General features: G+C 51.5%; 1 protein-coding gene across 1 annotated transcript in view; it reads left to right on the top strand.

Annotated features, from left to right (window-relative positions):
- prtga (protogenin homolog a (Gallus gallus)) overlaps positions 1-15,000 on the top strand; it is a gene marked incomplete at both ends in the record, with an annotated part of 40,647 nt that overhangs the window by 12,790 nt on the left and 12,857 nt on the right. The window contains 7 exons of the mRNA XM_084437303.1: positions 6,260-6,404; positions 6,863-6,996; positions 7,984-8,277; positions 8,437-8,596; positions 9,189-9,436; positions 11,342-11,506; positions 13,380-13,685. Of these exons, the coding sequence (XP_084293429.1) occupies positions 6,260-6,404; positions 6,863-6,996; positions 7,984-8,277; positions 8,437-8,596; positions 9,189-9,436; positions 11,342-11,506; positions 13,380-13,685 (1,452 nt within the window). The remainder of the gene's footprint in view (positions 1-6,259; positions 6,405-6,862; positions 6,997-7,983; positions 8,278-8,436; positions 8,597-9,188; positions 9,437-11,341; positions 11,507-13,379; positions 13,686-15,000) is intronic.

Raw genomic sequence — 15,000 nt, 5'->3', positions numbered from 1 at the left:
GGACGACGCCCACCTCGAGGGTTGGCGGCCGTGAGCTCAGCTGAATGTTGTTATTGGCTTGATAGGGGCTGAGATCTGATCTGATGAAGACGTAACGGGATACGGGGGTAAACAGCATCAAAGAAGGCGCTAATTTTGAATTATTCAGGCGTTGTGAGGCGCTGACCAGCCTCTTCTGATGTCACAGGCAACAGCTGTTCAATCAGAGAGCGTGAACCTTTTACCCGGCCCGGATCTGCCCCGCTTAAAATCTGAGCCCCCGTGTAATCTGCTCTCTCTTGTTTTTCTCATCTACTCTCTCTCTTTCTCTCTCCTGTTCTCTCTCTCTGTTTTCTCTCCTGTTTTCTCTCTCTTTTTCTCTGTTCTCTCTCTCCTGTTCTCTCTCTGTTCTCTCTCTCTCTCCTGTTCTCTCTCTAATCCTCTCTCTGTGTTCTCTCTCTCCCTCTCTGTTCTCTCTCTCCTGTTCTCTCTCCTGTTCTCTCTCTGTGTTCTCCTCTCTGTTCTCTCTCTCTCTCCTGTTCTCTCTCTCTCCCTCTCTGTTCTCTCTCTCTTGTTCTCTCTGTTCTCTCTCTGTTCTCTGTGTTCTCTCTGTGTTCTCTCTCTCCTTTTCTCTGTGTGTTCTCTCTCTGTGTTCTCTCTCTGTGTTCTCTCTCCTGTTCTCTCTGTTCTCTGTGTGTTCTCTCTCTCCTGTTCTCTGTGTTCTCTCTCTGTGTTCTCTCTCCCTGGTCAGCCCTGTGTTGCTGTAGGGTTGCCATGTCCTCTGTGGTTTCTTCCTCTTGTTTGGTGAAGAATGTGGAGGGGGGGTTCGGAGGGTAAACACTGGGGAAGGGTCCCATTGTTGGACTGGGCCAGATAACTGAGCCTAGGGGAGAGGGACAGAGAGATACCTTGTCTCTTCATCTGTGAGTGGTGACCCCCCTTCCCCTCCGACTCCAGCAGACAGGGATGTGTGCGCCGGGAGGTCAAAGAGCACCGCGGTCTGTTTGTTTACACATGACTAAAGTGGTGCGCTTTGCATCTTGAGAAACAGCACGCGAGCCATCCATTCCCTCTGTATGGACGAGCGCACTACTGTGAAGGGGTTTGAGCAGATTTCGCTTATTTGAATTGGAACTGTTCGGGGATGGTTGCTGGTGTATCTGTCTGTGGGCTGATCGGGGGCCCAGGAGCCAGAGGGGATCTGATTTGTTTATGATAATGACGTTGATGCCATCAGGCCAGGGGCTTTTTCCCTACAGATTGTATTTATCTCAGTCCTTCCTCAAATGTGATTTATATGGACGTCTGTATCAAGGGCTGCAAGGGCATTGATTTCTTTCAACAAATTATCGACCTGAAGCTTCTTTATCTGAGTGTGGGTGGGGGGGGTGACCTTTATGGCTTTCAGGGGCTTTTACTGCCTAGTGTTGGAAAAGGAGAAAACATGGCAGGGAACAATTATATCAAAATCTAGATTGAAATCCTTGCTTGGAACATGGTTTAGATAACAGGTATCTCCTGTCCCTACGCAGGGAGACAGTTTAGGTAACAGGTATCTCCTGTCCCTACTCAGGGAGACAGTTTAGGTAACAGGTATCTCCTGTCCCTACTCAGGGAGACAGTTTAGGTAACAGGTATCTCCTGTCCCTACGCAGGGAGACAGTTTAGGTAACAGGTATCTCCTGTCCCTGCTCAGGGAGACAGTTTAGGTAACAGGTATCTCTTGTCCCTACGCAGGGAGACAGTTTAGGTAACAGGTATCTCCTGTCCCTACGCAGGGAGACAGTTTAGGTAACAGGTATCTCCTGTCCCTACGCAGGGAGACAGTTTAGGTAACAGGTATCTCCTGTCCCTGTGCAGGGAGACAGTTTAGGTAACAGGTATCTCCTGTCCCTACGCAGGGAGACAGTTTAGGTAACAGGTATCTCCTGTCCCTGCTCAGGGAGACAGTTTAGGTAACAGGTATCTCCTGTCCCTGTGCAGGGAGACAGTTTAGGTAACAGGTATCTCCTGTCCCTACGCAGGGAGACAGTTTAGGTAACAGGTATCTCCTGTCCCTACGCAGGGAGACAGTTTAGGTAACAGGTATCTCCTGTCCCTACGCAGGGAGACAGTTTAGGTAACAGGTATCTCCTGTCCCTGCTCAGGGAGACAGTTTAGGTAACAGGTATCTCCTGTCCCTACGCAGGGAGACAGTTTAGGTAACAGGTATCTCCTGTCCCTACGCAGGGAGACAGTTTAGGTAACAGGTATCTCCTGTCCCTACTCAGGGAGACAGTTTAGGTAACAGGTATCTAGTCCCTACGCAGGGAGACAGTTTAGGTAACAGGTATCTCCTGTCCCTACTCAGGGAGACAGTTTAGGTAACAGGTATCTCCTGTCCCTGTGCAGGGAGACAGTTTAGGTAACAGGTATCTCCTGTCCCTACGCAGGGAGACAGTTTAGGTAACAGGTATCTAGTCCCTACGCAGGGAGACAGTTTAGGTAACAGGTATCTCCTGTCCCTACGCAGGGAGACAGTTTAGGTAACAGGTATCTCCTGTCCCTACGCAGGGAGACAGTTTAGGTAACAGGTATCTCCTGTCCCTACGCAGGGAGACAGTTTAGGTAACAGGTATCTCCTGTCCCTACGCAGGGAGACAGTTTAGGTAACAGGTATCTCCTGTCCCTGTGCAGGGAGACAGTTTAGGTAACAGGTATCTCCTGTCCCTACGCAGGGAGACAGTTTAGGTAACAGGTATCTCCTGTCCCTACGCAGGGAGACAGTTTAGGTAACAGGTATCTCCTGTCCCTACGCAGGGAGACAGTTTAGGTAACAGGTATCTCCTGTCCCTGCTCAGGGAGACAGTTTAGGTAACAGGTATCTCCTGTCCCTACTCAGGGAGACAGTTTAGGTAACAGGTATCTAGTCCCTACGCAGGGAGACAGTTTAGGTAACAGGTATCTCCTGTCCCTACGCAGGGAGACAGTTTAGGTAACGGGTATCTCCTGTCCCTACTCAGGGAGACAGTTTAGGTAACAGGTATCTCTGCCGTCAGTAATCCACTCACTCTAAATTGGATTAGGTTGGGAAATCAGATTGGTTTGTGTGACGTTTTAGTGGGGGGGGGGTGGGAGAGAGGCAGGGGTAGAGGTGAGTAGAGGAGATAGGAGTTGTGGTGAGGGGGGGGTGTGGGAGAGAGGCAGGGGTAGAGGTGAGTAGAGGAGATAGGAGTTGTGGTGAGGGGGGGGGGGGTGGGAGAGAGGCAGGGGTAGAGGTGAGTAGAGGAGATAGGAGTTGTGGTGAGGGGGGGGGGGGGGGGGAGAGAGGCAGGGGTAGAGGTGAGTAGAGGAGATAGGAGTTGTGGTGAGGGGGGGGGGGGGGGGAGAGAGGCAGGGGTAGAGGTGAGTAGAGGAGATAGGAGTTGTGGTGAGGGGGGGGGGGTGGGAGAGAGGCAGGGGTAGAGGTGAGTAGAGGAGATAGGAGTTGTGGTGAGGGGGGGGGGTGGGAGAGAGGCAGGGGTAGAGGTGAGTAGAGGAGATAGGAGTTGTGGTGAGGGGGGTGTGGGAGAGAGGCAGGGGTAGAGGTGAGTAGAGGAGATAGGAGTTGTGGGGAGGGGGGGGTGGGAGAGAGGCAGGGGTAGAGGTGAGTAGAGGAGATAGGAGTTGTGGTGAGGGGGGGGGTGGGAGAGAGGCAGGGGTAGAGGTGAGTAGAGGAGATAGGAGTTGTGGTGAGGGGGGGGGGTGGGAGAGAGGCAGGGGTAGAGGTGAGTAGAGGAGATAGGAGTTGTGGTGAGGGGGGGGTGGGAGAGAGGCAGGGGTAGAGGTGAGTAGAGGAGATAGGAGTTGTGGTGAGGGGGGGGTGGGAGAGAGGCAGGGGTAGAGGTGAGTAGAGGAGATAGGAGTTGTGGTGAGGGGGGGGGGGTGGGAGAGAGGCAGGGGTAGAGGTGAGTAGAGGAGATAGGAGTTGTGGTGAGGGGGGGGGGTGGGAGAGAGGCAGGGGTAGAGGTGAGTAGAGGAGATAGGAGTTGTGGTGAGGGGGGGGTGGGAGAGAGGCAGGGGTAGAGGTGAGTAGAGGAGATAGGAGTTGTGGTGAGGACAGAGCAACATACTGTGTGTCTGAGAGAGTTTGGCCTCTCGTCTGTTGGTCTGAAGCCTCTTTGGTTCCCGCCTGCCTTTCAGCGGTCCTGTCAGAGGACAGCCCTCCCCTACGAGATCACCTTCCACTGATGGACTCTACCAACCACAGAGGGGGGGGGGGGGATCAGTGATGCCCAACGCAGTGGATGAGCTCCCCTCCCTCCTCAACATGGGCTCATCTACTGAGGACTAGATTTGGTCTACAGTATTTTGAAAGAAGTTCAAAGTCAGATACAGACACATTGAATGGTCTCGGGTTTGAGGGATGTAACCTAAGCAAATGTGGTCCACTAGCTGATATATATATATATATATATTTATTATTTAAGTTAAGGCTGTTTTGTAACTAAAAGGTACATTGTTGTCTTCTGCAGGCTGGCACACACACACACACACACACACACACACACACACACACACACACACACACACAACCAGACTATGCTGAGAAGAGAGATGTTCTCTAGTCTCTGATGTAGGATCAGAGTGGTAATGCTCTCCAGACAGATAGAGCTGTCACCAGGTGGGTCAGAGGAGAGGAGAGGAGAGGAGGAGTGGAGAGGAGGAGAGGAGAGGAGAGGAGAGGAGAGGAGAGGAGAGGAGAGGAGAGGAGAGGGGAGGAGAGGAGAGGAGAGGAGAGGAGAGGAGAGGAGAGGAGAGGAGAGGAGAGGAGAGGAGAGGAGAGGAGAGGAGAGGAGGAGGGGGGGGGTGGAGAGGGAAAGGACTGGAGCCAGGCTGGAGATAAGAGCTGAAACTAGATCGGAGATAATACTCAGATGTGGTCGTGCCGTTTGAAAAAACGAGAACAGCTGAATCAGATATGAGGGCAAAGGGTCCGTTTATCAGGAGCTCCAGGTCACCCTCTGAGCTGGGTCAGGACCGGACCAGACCGGGTCACACCCAGATCACCCTCTGAGCTGGGTCAGGACCGGACCAGACTGGGTCACACCCAGATCACCCTCTGAGCTGGGTCAGCGCCGGACCAGACTGGGTCACACCCAGGTCACCCTCTGAGCTGGGTCAGGACCGGACCAGACTGGGTCACACCCAGATCATCCTCTGAGCTGGGTCAGCGCCGGACCAGACCGGGTCACACCCAGTCTTGGAAGGGAAGGGCTTGTGGTGCTTGTGGTTGACTTGTGTTCATATGTTTTTATTGAATAACGGTGTGCACAAAAACATCAGTACAACAGTGTCAGTTACACATCACAAACGTGTAGTACACCACCGCTTGTGGTTGACTTGTTGTCAACTTGTTGTTAACACTCCACCTAATAACTGTTCAACCTCAGCACTATACGGTATTCAGGTGGGTTTTAACTGGACAGAACTACAAGCAAGTGTTGAACTCCAGGTGTTGAGGTGTGGTGGTCCCTGCAGAGTGGGGCTTTGGTGAGATTATGGTTGAGTTATTCTGAAGAGGCAGCAGCAGGAGATATTGATGGAATATGTCTGGGGGCTCAGTGGAACACCCTATTTCCATGAGCGCCATTGATTTCAGTTTTGACTGAAGAGTGTCCCCAAGTGCGGTGATACAGAAGATTAGGTTGATGGAAATACGTTCAACCTTAACATCACCAGGATGAGCTGCTGGGGGGTTATCAGGTCCATGTTAACGTTGATTATAGTGATGATGATGATAATGATGATGATCGGGGCGAAAGATCCAGCTTGTGTGAAAATACAGTATTAGTCACATACTGTATTTTCACAGGGTCCTGTGCTAGCCACCATGTGACTGACTGTTTTCTGTTCATCCCCCACCATGTGACTGACTGTTTCCTGTTCATCGCCCACCATGTGACTGACTGTTTCCTGTTCACCTCCCACCATGTGACTGACTGTTTCCTGTTCACCTCCCACCATGTGACTGACTGTTTCCTGTTCACCTCCCACCATGTGACTGACTGTTTCCTGTTCACCTCCCACCATGTGACTGACTGTTTCCTGTTCACCTCCCACCATGTGACTGACTGTTTCCTGTTCACCTCCCACCATGTGACTGACTGTTTCCTGTTCACCTCCGAACATGTGTCTGACTGTTTCCTGTTCACCTCCCACCATGTGACTGACTGTTTCCTGTTCACCTCCCACCATGTGACTGACTGTTTCCTGTTCACCTCCCACCATGTGACTGACTGCTTGGTGTTTGGTCCTGCAGGTATCTCCCCCTTCACAATCCAGCCATCCTCTCAGGTGGTTACGGAGGGTTCCGTCGCCAGGTTCACCTGCAGGGTCACCGGCAGCCCCACACCAATCATAACTTGGGAGCTCAACCGGGTCACGCTGCCCCTGGCAACGGAAAGGTATGTTAACCCTGGCAACTACGGTGTAAGGTCTACCGTCTGGTGCTCACCAAAACTCATTCATCTCTCCGGGCTGAGGAGGAGTCTGAACATAGTGTTGTTGTTTATTACACTCTATAACAATGTAACCATCAGTGAGTTACAGTTGATAACACTGTGAGAGGCATATGTATTGGTAGTCTAGATAGGTAGAGAGAGAGAGAGAGAGAAAGAAAGAAAGAAAGAAAGAAAGAAAGAAAGAAAGAAAGAAAGAAAGAAAGAAAGAAAGAAAGAAAGAAAGAAAGAAAGAAAGAAAGAAAGAAAGAAAGAAAGGAGAGAATCACAGGTCACAGGTTCACTGTAAACAATTTACAACAAAAAATAACTGATGATTCAAGAATGTGTATTTGATTACGTACTAAAGATCCTGATCCAGGTGGAGATCATGATGATGATGACGTTTGCGTCTTTGTGTTCAGAATCACCGTGTTGCCTGGCGGCGTGCTGCAGATCCATGGCGTGCAGCGGGCGGACGCCGGGAGCTACCGCTGCGTGGCCACCAACATCGCCAACCGCCGGCGGAGCACAGAAGCCACCCTCACCGTCACCCCAGGTGGGTTCTGGGAGAAATCCGACACCCCGTTCACTTTCATTCGCCGAATGTGTCTCGGCATAGAGTATGAAGAAGGTCAAGTCTTGTTAGAGATTTACTGTGGGCTGGTTTTAGACATAGTAATAGGCTATATGCACAACTCCAGTACTTCCTGAAATTAGACATGCTTCTCTATTTCCTGTCCTACACTATTGGATGAAGTGATTAATCCAATAATGTAGGACAGGAAATAGAGAAGCATTTGAGGAAGTACTGGAGTTGTGCATATAGCCTATTAGATCACCTGTTGGGACAGAACATCACATCTTTCAGGTGAGATGTATACTAGGGGTTGTATACTAGGAGATGTATACTAGGAGATGTATACTAGGGGATGTATACTAGGAGATGTATACTAGGGGATGTATACTAGGAGATGTATACTAGGAGATGTATACTAGGGGTTGTATACTAGGAGATGTATACTAGGGGATGTATACTAGGGGATGTATACTAAGGGATGTATACTAGGGGATGTATACTAGGAGATGTATACTAGGAGATGTATACTAGGGGAGGTATACTAGGGGATGTATACTAGGAGATGTATACTAGGGGATGTATACTAGGGGATGTATACTAGGGGATGTATACTAGGAGATGTAAACTAGGGGATGTATACTAGGAGATGTATACTAGGGGATGTATACTAGGAGATGTAAACTAGGGGATGTATACTAGGAGATGTATACTAGGAGATGTATACTAGGAGATGTAAACTAGGGGATGTATACTAGGGGATGTATACTAGGGGTTGTATACTAGGAGATGTATACTAGGAGATGTATACTAGGAGATGTATACTAGGAGATGTAAACTAGGGGATGTATACTAGGGGTTGTATACTAGGAGATGTATACTAGGGGATGTATACTAGGGGTTGTATACTAGGAGATGTATACTAGGGGATGCGTACTGATTAAGTCCCTCCCTCCCTGCTTCCCGCAGCCCCCGGGCCCCGCCTTCCCCAGCGGCCGCGCATCATCGCCGGGCCCCAGAACGCCACTGTGTCGCTGCACCAGAGCGCCATCCTGGAGTGCCTGGCCACGGGCATGCCCCGCCCCCTGGTGTCGTGGAGCCGGGCGGACAGCCGGCCCATCGACATCAACAGCAAGGTCCTGGGCAACGGCAACCTCATCATCTCCGACGTCAAGCCTCAGCACGGGGGCGTGTACGTGTGCCGGGCCACCACGCCGGGGACGCGCAACTACACCATCGCCGCCGCCAACATCACCGTGCTAGGTGAGGAGCCGCAGTGTCCGGGCGCTAGCAAGCGCCGGAACCCGAACGGGGCCGCTAGAAGTGCACTCGGTGATGCCGTGACAATTTCACCTGCGAGTTCGTTGTTTCTAACGTGCCGAACGCTATCTCCCCGTCCGCTTGTCTCTCTCTTCTCTCCAGCCCCGCCCTCTCTGGTGGAGTGGCCGGAGAGCCTGACCCGTCCGCGCGCCGGTACTGCCCGCTTCGTGTGCCGGGCCGAGGGCGTGCCCCCGCCACACATCACCTGGCTGAAGAACGGGGAGAAGGTCCACTCCAACGGACGCATCAAGATGTACAACAGGTCTGTCCGGGCTGGCGCACACGCACACACACACGCACACACACACACACACACACGCACGCACACACACACACACACACACACCACACACACACACACACACACACACACACACACACACACACATACAGCACACATACACTGTAGCAGCTAACTCTCCTCCCCTGCTGGTCTCGGCCTCTCTCTCTCTCTCTCATCTGTTTATTAGCAGGATGATCCTATTTATGTTTAAGCCCCGCCTCCCCCAGTGTGGGAGGGATCATAGAAACAGGAAGCTTAATTCCTTTGCCCCACAGGCACCCGTTTAATAGTCTTTATTTGTTGACTGGAAACTCGGCCGCCATTAAAGATTCATCGGCCCGTTCCAACAGTGGAAGGCAGGCTGAATAATTTACTGCGGTGGTAATGGCGTTTTAGTTGATTTCCCCCTAATTTCCTCCCTCCACTTGGTCGGCTGCCTGAGCTTGTTAAAGCGTTTTCTCTTGAGAGGGGATGATAGTTAAACGGCTGGCTGGCCATTGGTGAGTGGGCCTGATGAGGCACTAAGGCGCTGAGGTAAATATCCCCATCTGTGTGTGTGTGTCTCCCACAGCAAACTGGTGATCAACCAGATCATCCCTGAGGATGATGCCATCTACCAGTGCCAGGCGGAGAACGAGCTGGGCTCGGTGCTGACCATGGCGCGCCTCATCGTGGTGATGTCAGAGGACCGGCCCAGCGCTCCCAGGAACGTCCGCGGCGACACGGTGTCCAGCTCCGCCATCCTGCTGGCCTGGGAGAGGCCGCTGTACAACTCCGACAAGGTCATCGCCTACTCCGTCCACTACATGAAGGCCGAAGGTGAGATTGTAATGGGAAACGTCCGATAGGACGATATTATATTCTATCTAGTGCCTCTCCACGGGTTCAGACGCCATGCCCTCTATACCTACACGCCATTATCTTAAAACCTTTTCACCCTCTAATACACCGACCTCTCCAGCTCTCTGCAGTGTGTATATCTGCGTCCCTCAGATCCAGGAGTTAACAGTTAACTCTGTTTAGAGTCCTGAACGCTCCTCCACTTCCTCCTTGCCCCCTAAACGGAATGTGGGAGATTGACCATCTGTTGTTAATAGTGTGTTACTGGGCAGGGGGCCAAGGGGTCAAGGGGTCAAGGGAAGAGAATGATTACTCCACTGGAGTTAGAGCAAAAGCTTACTTTATACAAACACAACTGGGCGTCCCCAGAAGAGCGCTTTGTAGAGGGGGCTTTAACAGGACCGGCCATCGCCAGGACCGCGCTCACCAACGGCTCGCTGTAGACGGGCTTGAATAGAGCAGGATCCACCTTCATTGGGTGGGATGTAGGGGAGAGAGGGAGTTCATGTTGAAGACAAGGGCAGCAGTGTAGTGGCCTGGTAACGGCTCCTGGACCTTTAGCTTCCCTGGGAAGCTGTACTGTTGACAAAGAAGCAACAAGAGTCACATTCAAACAGTAGAGACGATTCAGCAGACATTTGAGCTGGCTCATTCAGGCGCTGTGTTAAAGTACAGACTATTGAATTCCTTTGTGGAGGGTAGCGGTAGGGAAACCCCGGCAGCAATAGGAACACCTGCCGGACCATGGAAGGACGAGGAAGTCAAACAACAGTGGTTTGAAAATCTCTCCTTTTTTACTCATTGAATAACTGGCACCTGTCAAGGATTTGGTGCACTTGGTTAAGATTTAGTGACACATTCTGTCCGGTTGCGGAGAACGGCAGTGTGTTGAGATTGACAGGAGTGACAACGACAGCGCCTTCTGCACCTGAGGGCCTAACGGAGGCCCTAACCAAAGGAGCTGCTAATTAGGCTGTGTTGTAGTGTGCTAATCCAGCAGAGCTGCGTCGGTGAGGCCTATGGGACGCCGGGAGCAGAGGCTTTCTAGGGCTTTTCAGGGAAGTTTCCAGGCCTTTCAGGCCGAGGGACAAGGCCCTGCCTGTTTACCCTCAAGGAGCTTGTTTACCAGGTCAGAAATCAGGCCAGACGACGCCGCACAGCCAGGCTACAAGGAAGTCTTTTGTGGGACTTTCCTAATGGGAGTTCATTAAGACGTTACTGTATGAGCCATGGCTACCAGGGTGGGGGGGGGATGGTGGAATTTGTCTCCAGCAGTGTTGATGAGTGTCAGTTAGAGGAGTTGGAACCAGGTTTGATGGAGATGACACATGTTTTATACTGAGTTCCTGGGGGCCACGGGGTTGCTGTGTACGAAGAGCTCCTGTGAGTGATTAGGTTGTAATTACCCTTTGTGATGGCAAGAAATGTTAAAGGATGAAATTGGGAGGTCAAAACTTTTCTTTATACTCAATATGTACTGTATAGTACGCCCTTTTATATGCAGTCCCCATTTTACAGCCTGTAGCACCTGACCACCCTGAACACACACAACAGCCCAGACAGTTCTAAGGAGTTTTGGAATGAAATGTGATCGTTTCCTAACTGCCTACTTGGAGCGTCCAAAGTGAATACGAGAGCTGAGGAGAGCTGTCTGCCAATGCTGCCAGAATGAATGTGTGTGGATGTACTCTTTAGTATTGGACGTGTTCAGACCGAGTCACCTGATCACCTAAACTCCTAGTCAGTTTGTTGTGGTTTAATCCATCTCTATATGTGATAGTACACCATCTACCCGCCTACACAGTAGTGGGTGTTCATGACATTTGACATCCCAGAATCTTGCTGTATCCTGTTTTGACCATCTCCTTCTTCTTCTTGTTTTAGGCCTGAACAATGAGGAATATCAGGTCGTCATCGGCAACGACACGACCCGTTACATCATTGATGACCTGGAGCCGGCGAGGAACTACACGTTCTACGTGGTGGCGTACATGCCCATGGGGGCCAGCCGCATGTCCGACCACGTGTTCCAGCACACCCTGGAGGATGGTGAGGCTGGGGGCTCTAGGGCCCCTACACACACACACACACACACACACAGCGCAGGACCTGGGAGATACAGGGTTCTGAGGGAGATACAGGGTACTGAGGGAGATACAGGGTTCTGAGGGAGATACAGGGCACTGAGGGAGATACATGGTTCTGAGGGAGATACAGGGTACTGAGGGAGATACAGGGTTCTGAGGGAGATACAGGGTTCTGAGGGAGATACAGGGTTCTGAGGGAGATACAGGGTACTGAGGGAGATATAGGGTTCTGAGGGAGATACAGGGTTCTGAGGGAGATACAGGGTTCTGAGGGAGATACGAGGCACTGAGGGAGATACAGGGTTCTGAGGGAGATACAGGGTTCTGAGGGAGATACAGGGTTCTGAGGGAGATACAGGGCACTGAGGGAGATACAGGGTTCTGAGGGAGATACGAGGTACTGAGGGAGATACAGGGGATGTGCAGTAATAAATACCAGCCCATGACAAATAAAAAGCAACGCTGTGATGAGGTGGAATTGGGATGGATAGCAGCCTGAAGCCAGAGCAGAGCTGAGCTCATAAGCAGTGACTCCTCTGGTAACGATCTGCTGCGGCGGCCACAAAAGCAGAGGGGGAAATCTTCAAGAGAAGCATCCAAATTTTGTTATATAATATATTTCTGCCCAATGCACTTTCAATATACTTTCTTTCTGTAGGCAGGGTAAATACCGTGTCCTAGTGCAGCCCTCCATGTTCTGTGCTATTCTATGAAAGAGACAGACACATTTCTGTTCTCAATTTTCCAGATAAGTCTGTTGTTTTTCCTGAATGAGAAAAGCTGACACCGACGAACAAGACAGTCAGGTAGACGAGAGCAAGATAACAAGCAGGTCCCTGACTTTTGCAGAATCTTCACACCCAATTCAAGGCGGGATGTGATATAGTGTTGGTGTAGTAGTGGTCAGCAGCTCAGCGTGTTGAGGGGAAGCCCAGGGAGCTCACCCTGCTGTTTCACTGCAGCTAATCATTCTACATGTCGGCCGGTCAGTGCTTCAGGAATCATGATAATTATCTTAGACCTGTGTGTGTGTGTGTACTGAGTAGGTGTGTGTAGCTTATACTATGTAGGTGTGTGTACTGTGGGTATGTGTGTGGGTGCGCACCCCTGTAGTGATTCTGAAATCAGTCGAGCCTCATTTGCTAATGGTCTTGGCTGAGGGTCAGAGGCAGCCATGTTTGTTCGATGTAGCTCCGGTTATTACATGGTGTTATTACCTGGTGTTATTACATGGTGTTATTACATGTTGCTTTACATGGTGTTATGCAGGCTACTGCTGCTCACAGGTCAGACCAGGGCTCAGTTAAGAGGTGACAGATTAATAGGAAAGGGTTCGATGGGAGGCCTTCCTGCAGGTTACACACCAGTCTGGATGATAGTCAGAGATCAGTACTGTAAGACCCTTCCTTTCCTCTGACCGTTATCTACCCTCAGAAAAAAAGTTGCTTCCTACAACCATTTTGGGGTTCTCCATTTGTCCTGGTAAGGGAACCGTCTAAAAAACCCTTTTGAAAGCCCGTTTTGCCCTCAGGTGGTACTATTTCATCAAGCGACGGTTCCAGCTCAAACCATTTCACCAATAAAAGGTTCTGCCAGGAACTAAAAAAGGTCCTTGAAGTGTTTCTCAGAAGGCTCCCCTAAAGGGACAACTAAAAAAAAACTCTTTCTCCGAGTGTAGCGCCTCTACAGGGGTAACTGTGAACAGCCTGATGAAATGAACGAGCTGTTCCGCCTTGACCGGGCCGTAGCGGCTCCAGATAATCCTCAGGGAGTGAGTGGTGACCGTACCGGGCCCGGTTCTTAACCTGACCGCTCCCCCTCCCCCTCCTCTCCAGTGCCGCTCCGCGCCCCCGAGCTCAGCCTGACCAGCCGCAGCCCCACGGACATCCAGGTGTCATGGCAGCCTCTCCCCGCCAAGCTGAGCCGAGGGCAGGTCTCCGCCTACCGCCTGTCCTACCGGACCAGCGCCGACCAGACCGTCACGCCCCTGGAGCTGCCCGGCGAGCGGACCCACCACCTCCTGGAGGGCCTGCAGCCCGACACCATCTACCTCCTCCGGGTCTCCGCCGCCACTAGCGTGGGCTGGGGCGAGCAGTCGGCCTGGACCTCCCACCGCACGCCCAAGGCCTCCAGCGCGAAAGGTAGGAGGAGGAAGAGGAGGAGGAAGAGGGTCAGTCACTGGCCAGCTCTCCTCTGCTGCGTTGGCAGGGGGGGTCAAGAGGCTCTGATAAGAATGTGTATGTCCAGGGGAACTCTTCTGGCCGAAGCCGGGGATGTCTGTGTTTCTGTGATGTTTACGTGGCTTGATAAGATCGTGCGCTTGTGCACGTGACCTCTGCGGTTTATGGCCATAAAGCAACCTTGATTAGACGGATTTTTAACCTCAGTTGATTAAATCTGGCCTCCTGCCTTCGAGCGTAGACAGATGTCGAGCTGAACATCCTCTCTGTATCATACACACCCAGACCCCACCCCCAACCTCCCAGGCACACATAGAGAACACATCTCCCTCTACACACACACACACACACACACACACACACACACACACACACACACACACGAACACACACGAAAACCAAGAGGTTGGATTATCTCTAAACCTCTATTCTTCTAGGTCCTCTTTGGAGTGGGACAGGGAGACCCATGAGAAGAGCTTGCTCTGATAATCTTGTTAAGGCATTGCGTTTGTTACTCCGTGACCTTTGACCCTCACTGTCAGTAACATGGGAATGGCTTCAGTCATGGGTCATAAAGAGAGGGCTCAGGAGAGAATAGCCCTGTTTAGAGCTTCTTCTGTGGGGGAGGGGCCCGCTGCCATATCTCTCCATCTATCTCCCTCTCTTTTGCTCTCTCTCTATCTCTCCCTCTCCCTACCTCGACTTTATTGCTCTCTCTCTCTCTCCTCTTCTTTCTCCCGCTCTCCCTCTTTCTCTCTTTTGCTCGCTTACCCTCTCGCCCTCTTACCCGCTCTCTTTCTTTCTCTCTCTCTCTCTCTCTCCTGCTATCTCTCACCCACTCTCTCCCTCCCTCTCTCTCTCCCTCCCTCTCTCCTTCCCTCTCTCTCTCTTTCCCACTCACTCTGTCTATCTCTCTCTCTTTCTCACTCACTCTCTCTCTCCCACTCTTTTCCACTCTCTCTCTCTCTCTCTCTCTCTCTCTCTATATATATTTATATATATATATATCCCTTTTGGAGTCAGGATCTCTTACAGCCTGTTCTGAGGCCAGGTAATCTGAATAGGGTCCCCTGCAGTAGGTGCTTGATCCCTGGGTCTGGTGGTCAGGGCGTGGGGCAGGGGGCTGGCCCGGGAGGGCAGGGTGCTGGTCGGGCTCGGGTGTGGACCTGTCCGGGCCTCTGGACCTGCTGTTCCCATCAGATGTAATTGGTGTTGTGTGTCTCTGTGGCTGACTCTAATCCTGGCCGCCCCTCTCTCCATCCCTCCCTCTCTCCCT

Source organism: Borostomias antarcticus (assembly GCF_949987555.1).
Source record: "Borostomias antarcticus genome assembly, chromosome: 4".
NCBI classification, from domain to species: domain Eukaryota; kingdom Metazoa; phylum Chordata; class Actinopteri; order Stomiiformes; family Stomiidae; genus Borostomias; species Borostomias antarcticus.
Note: the sequence above shows the minus strand (reverse complement) of the source record. Positions and strands in the feature narration are given on the sequence as shown.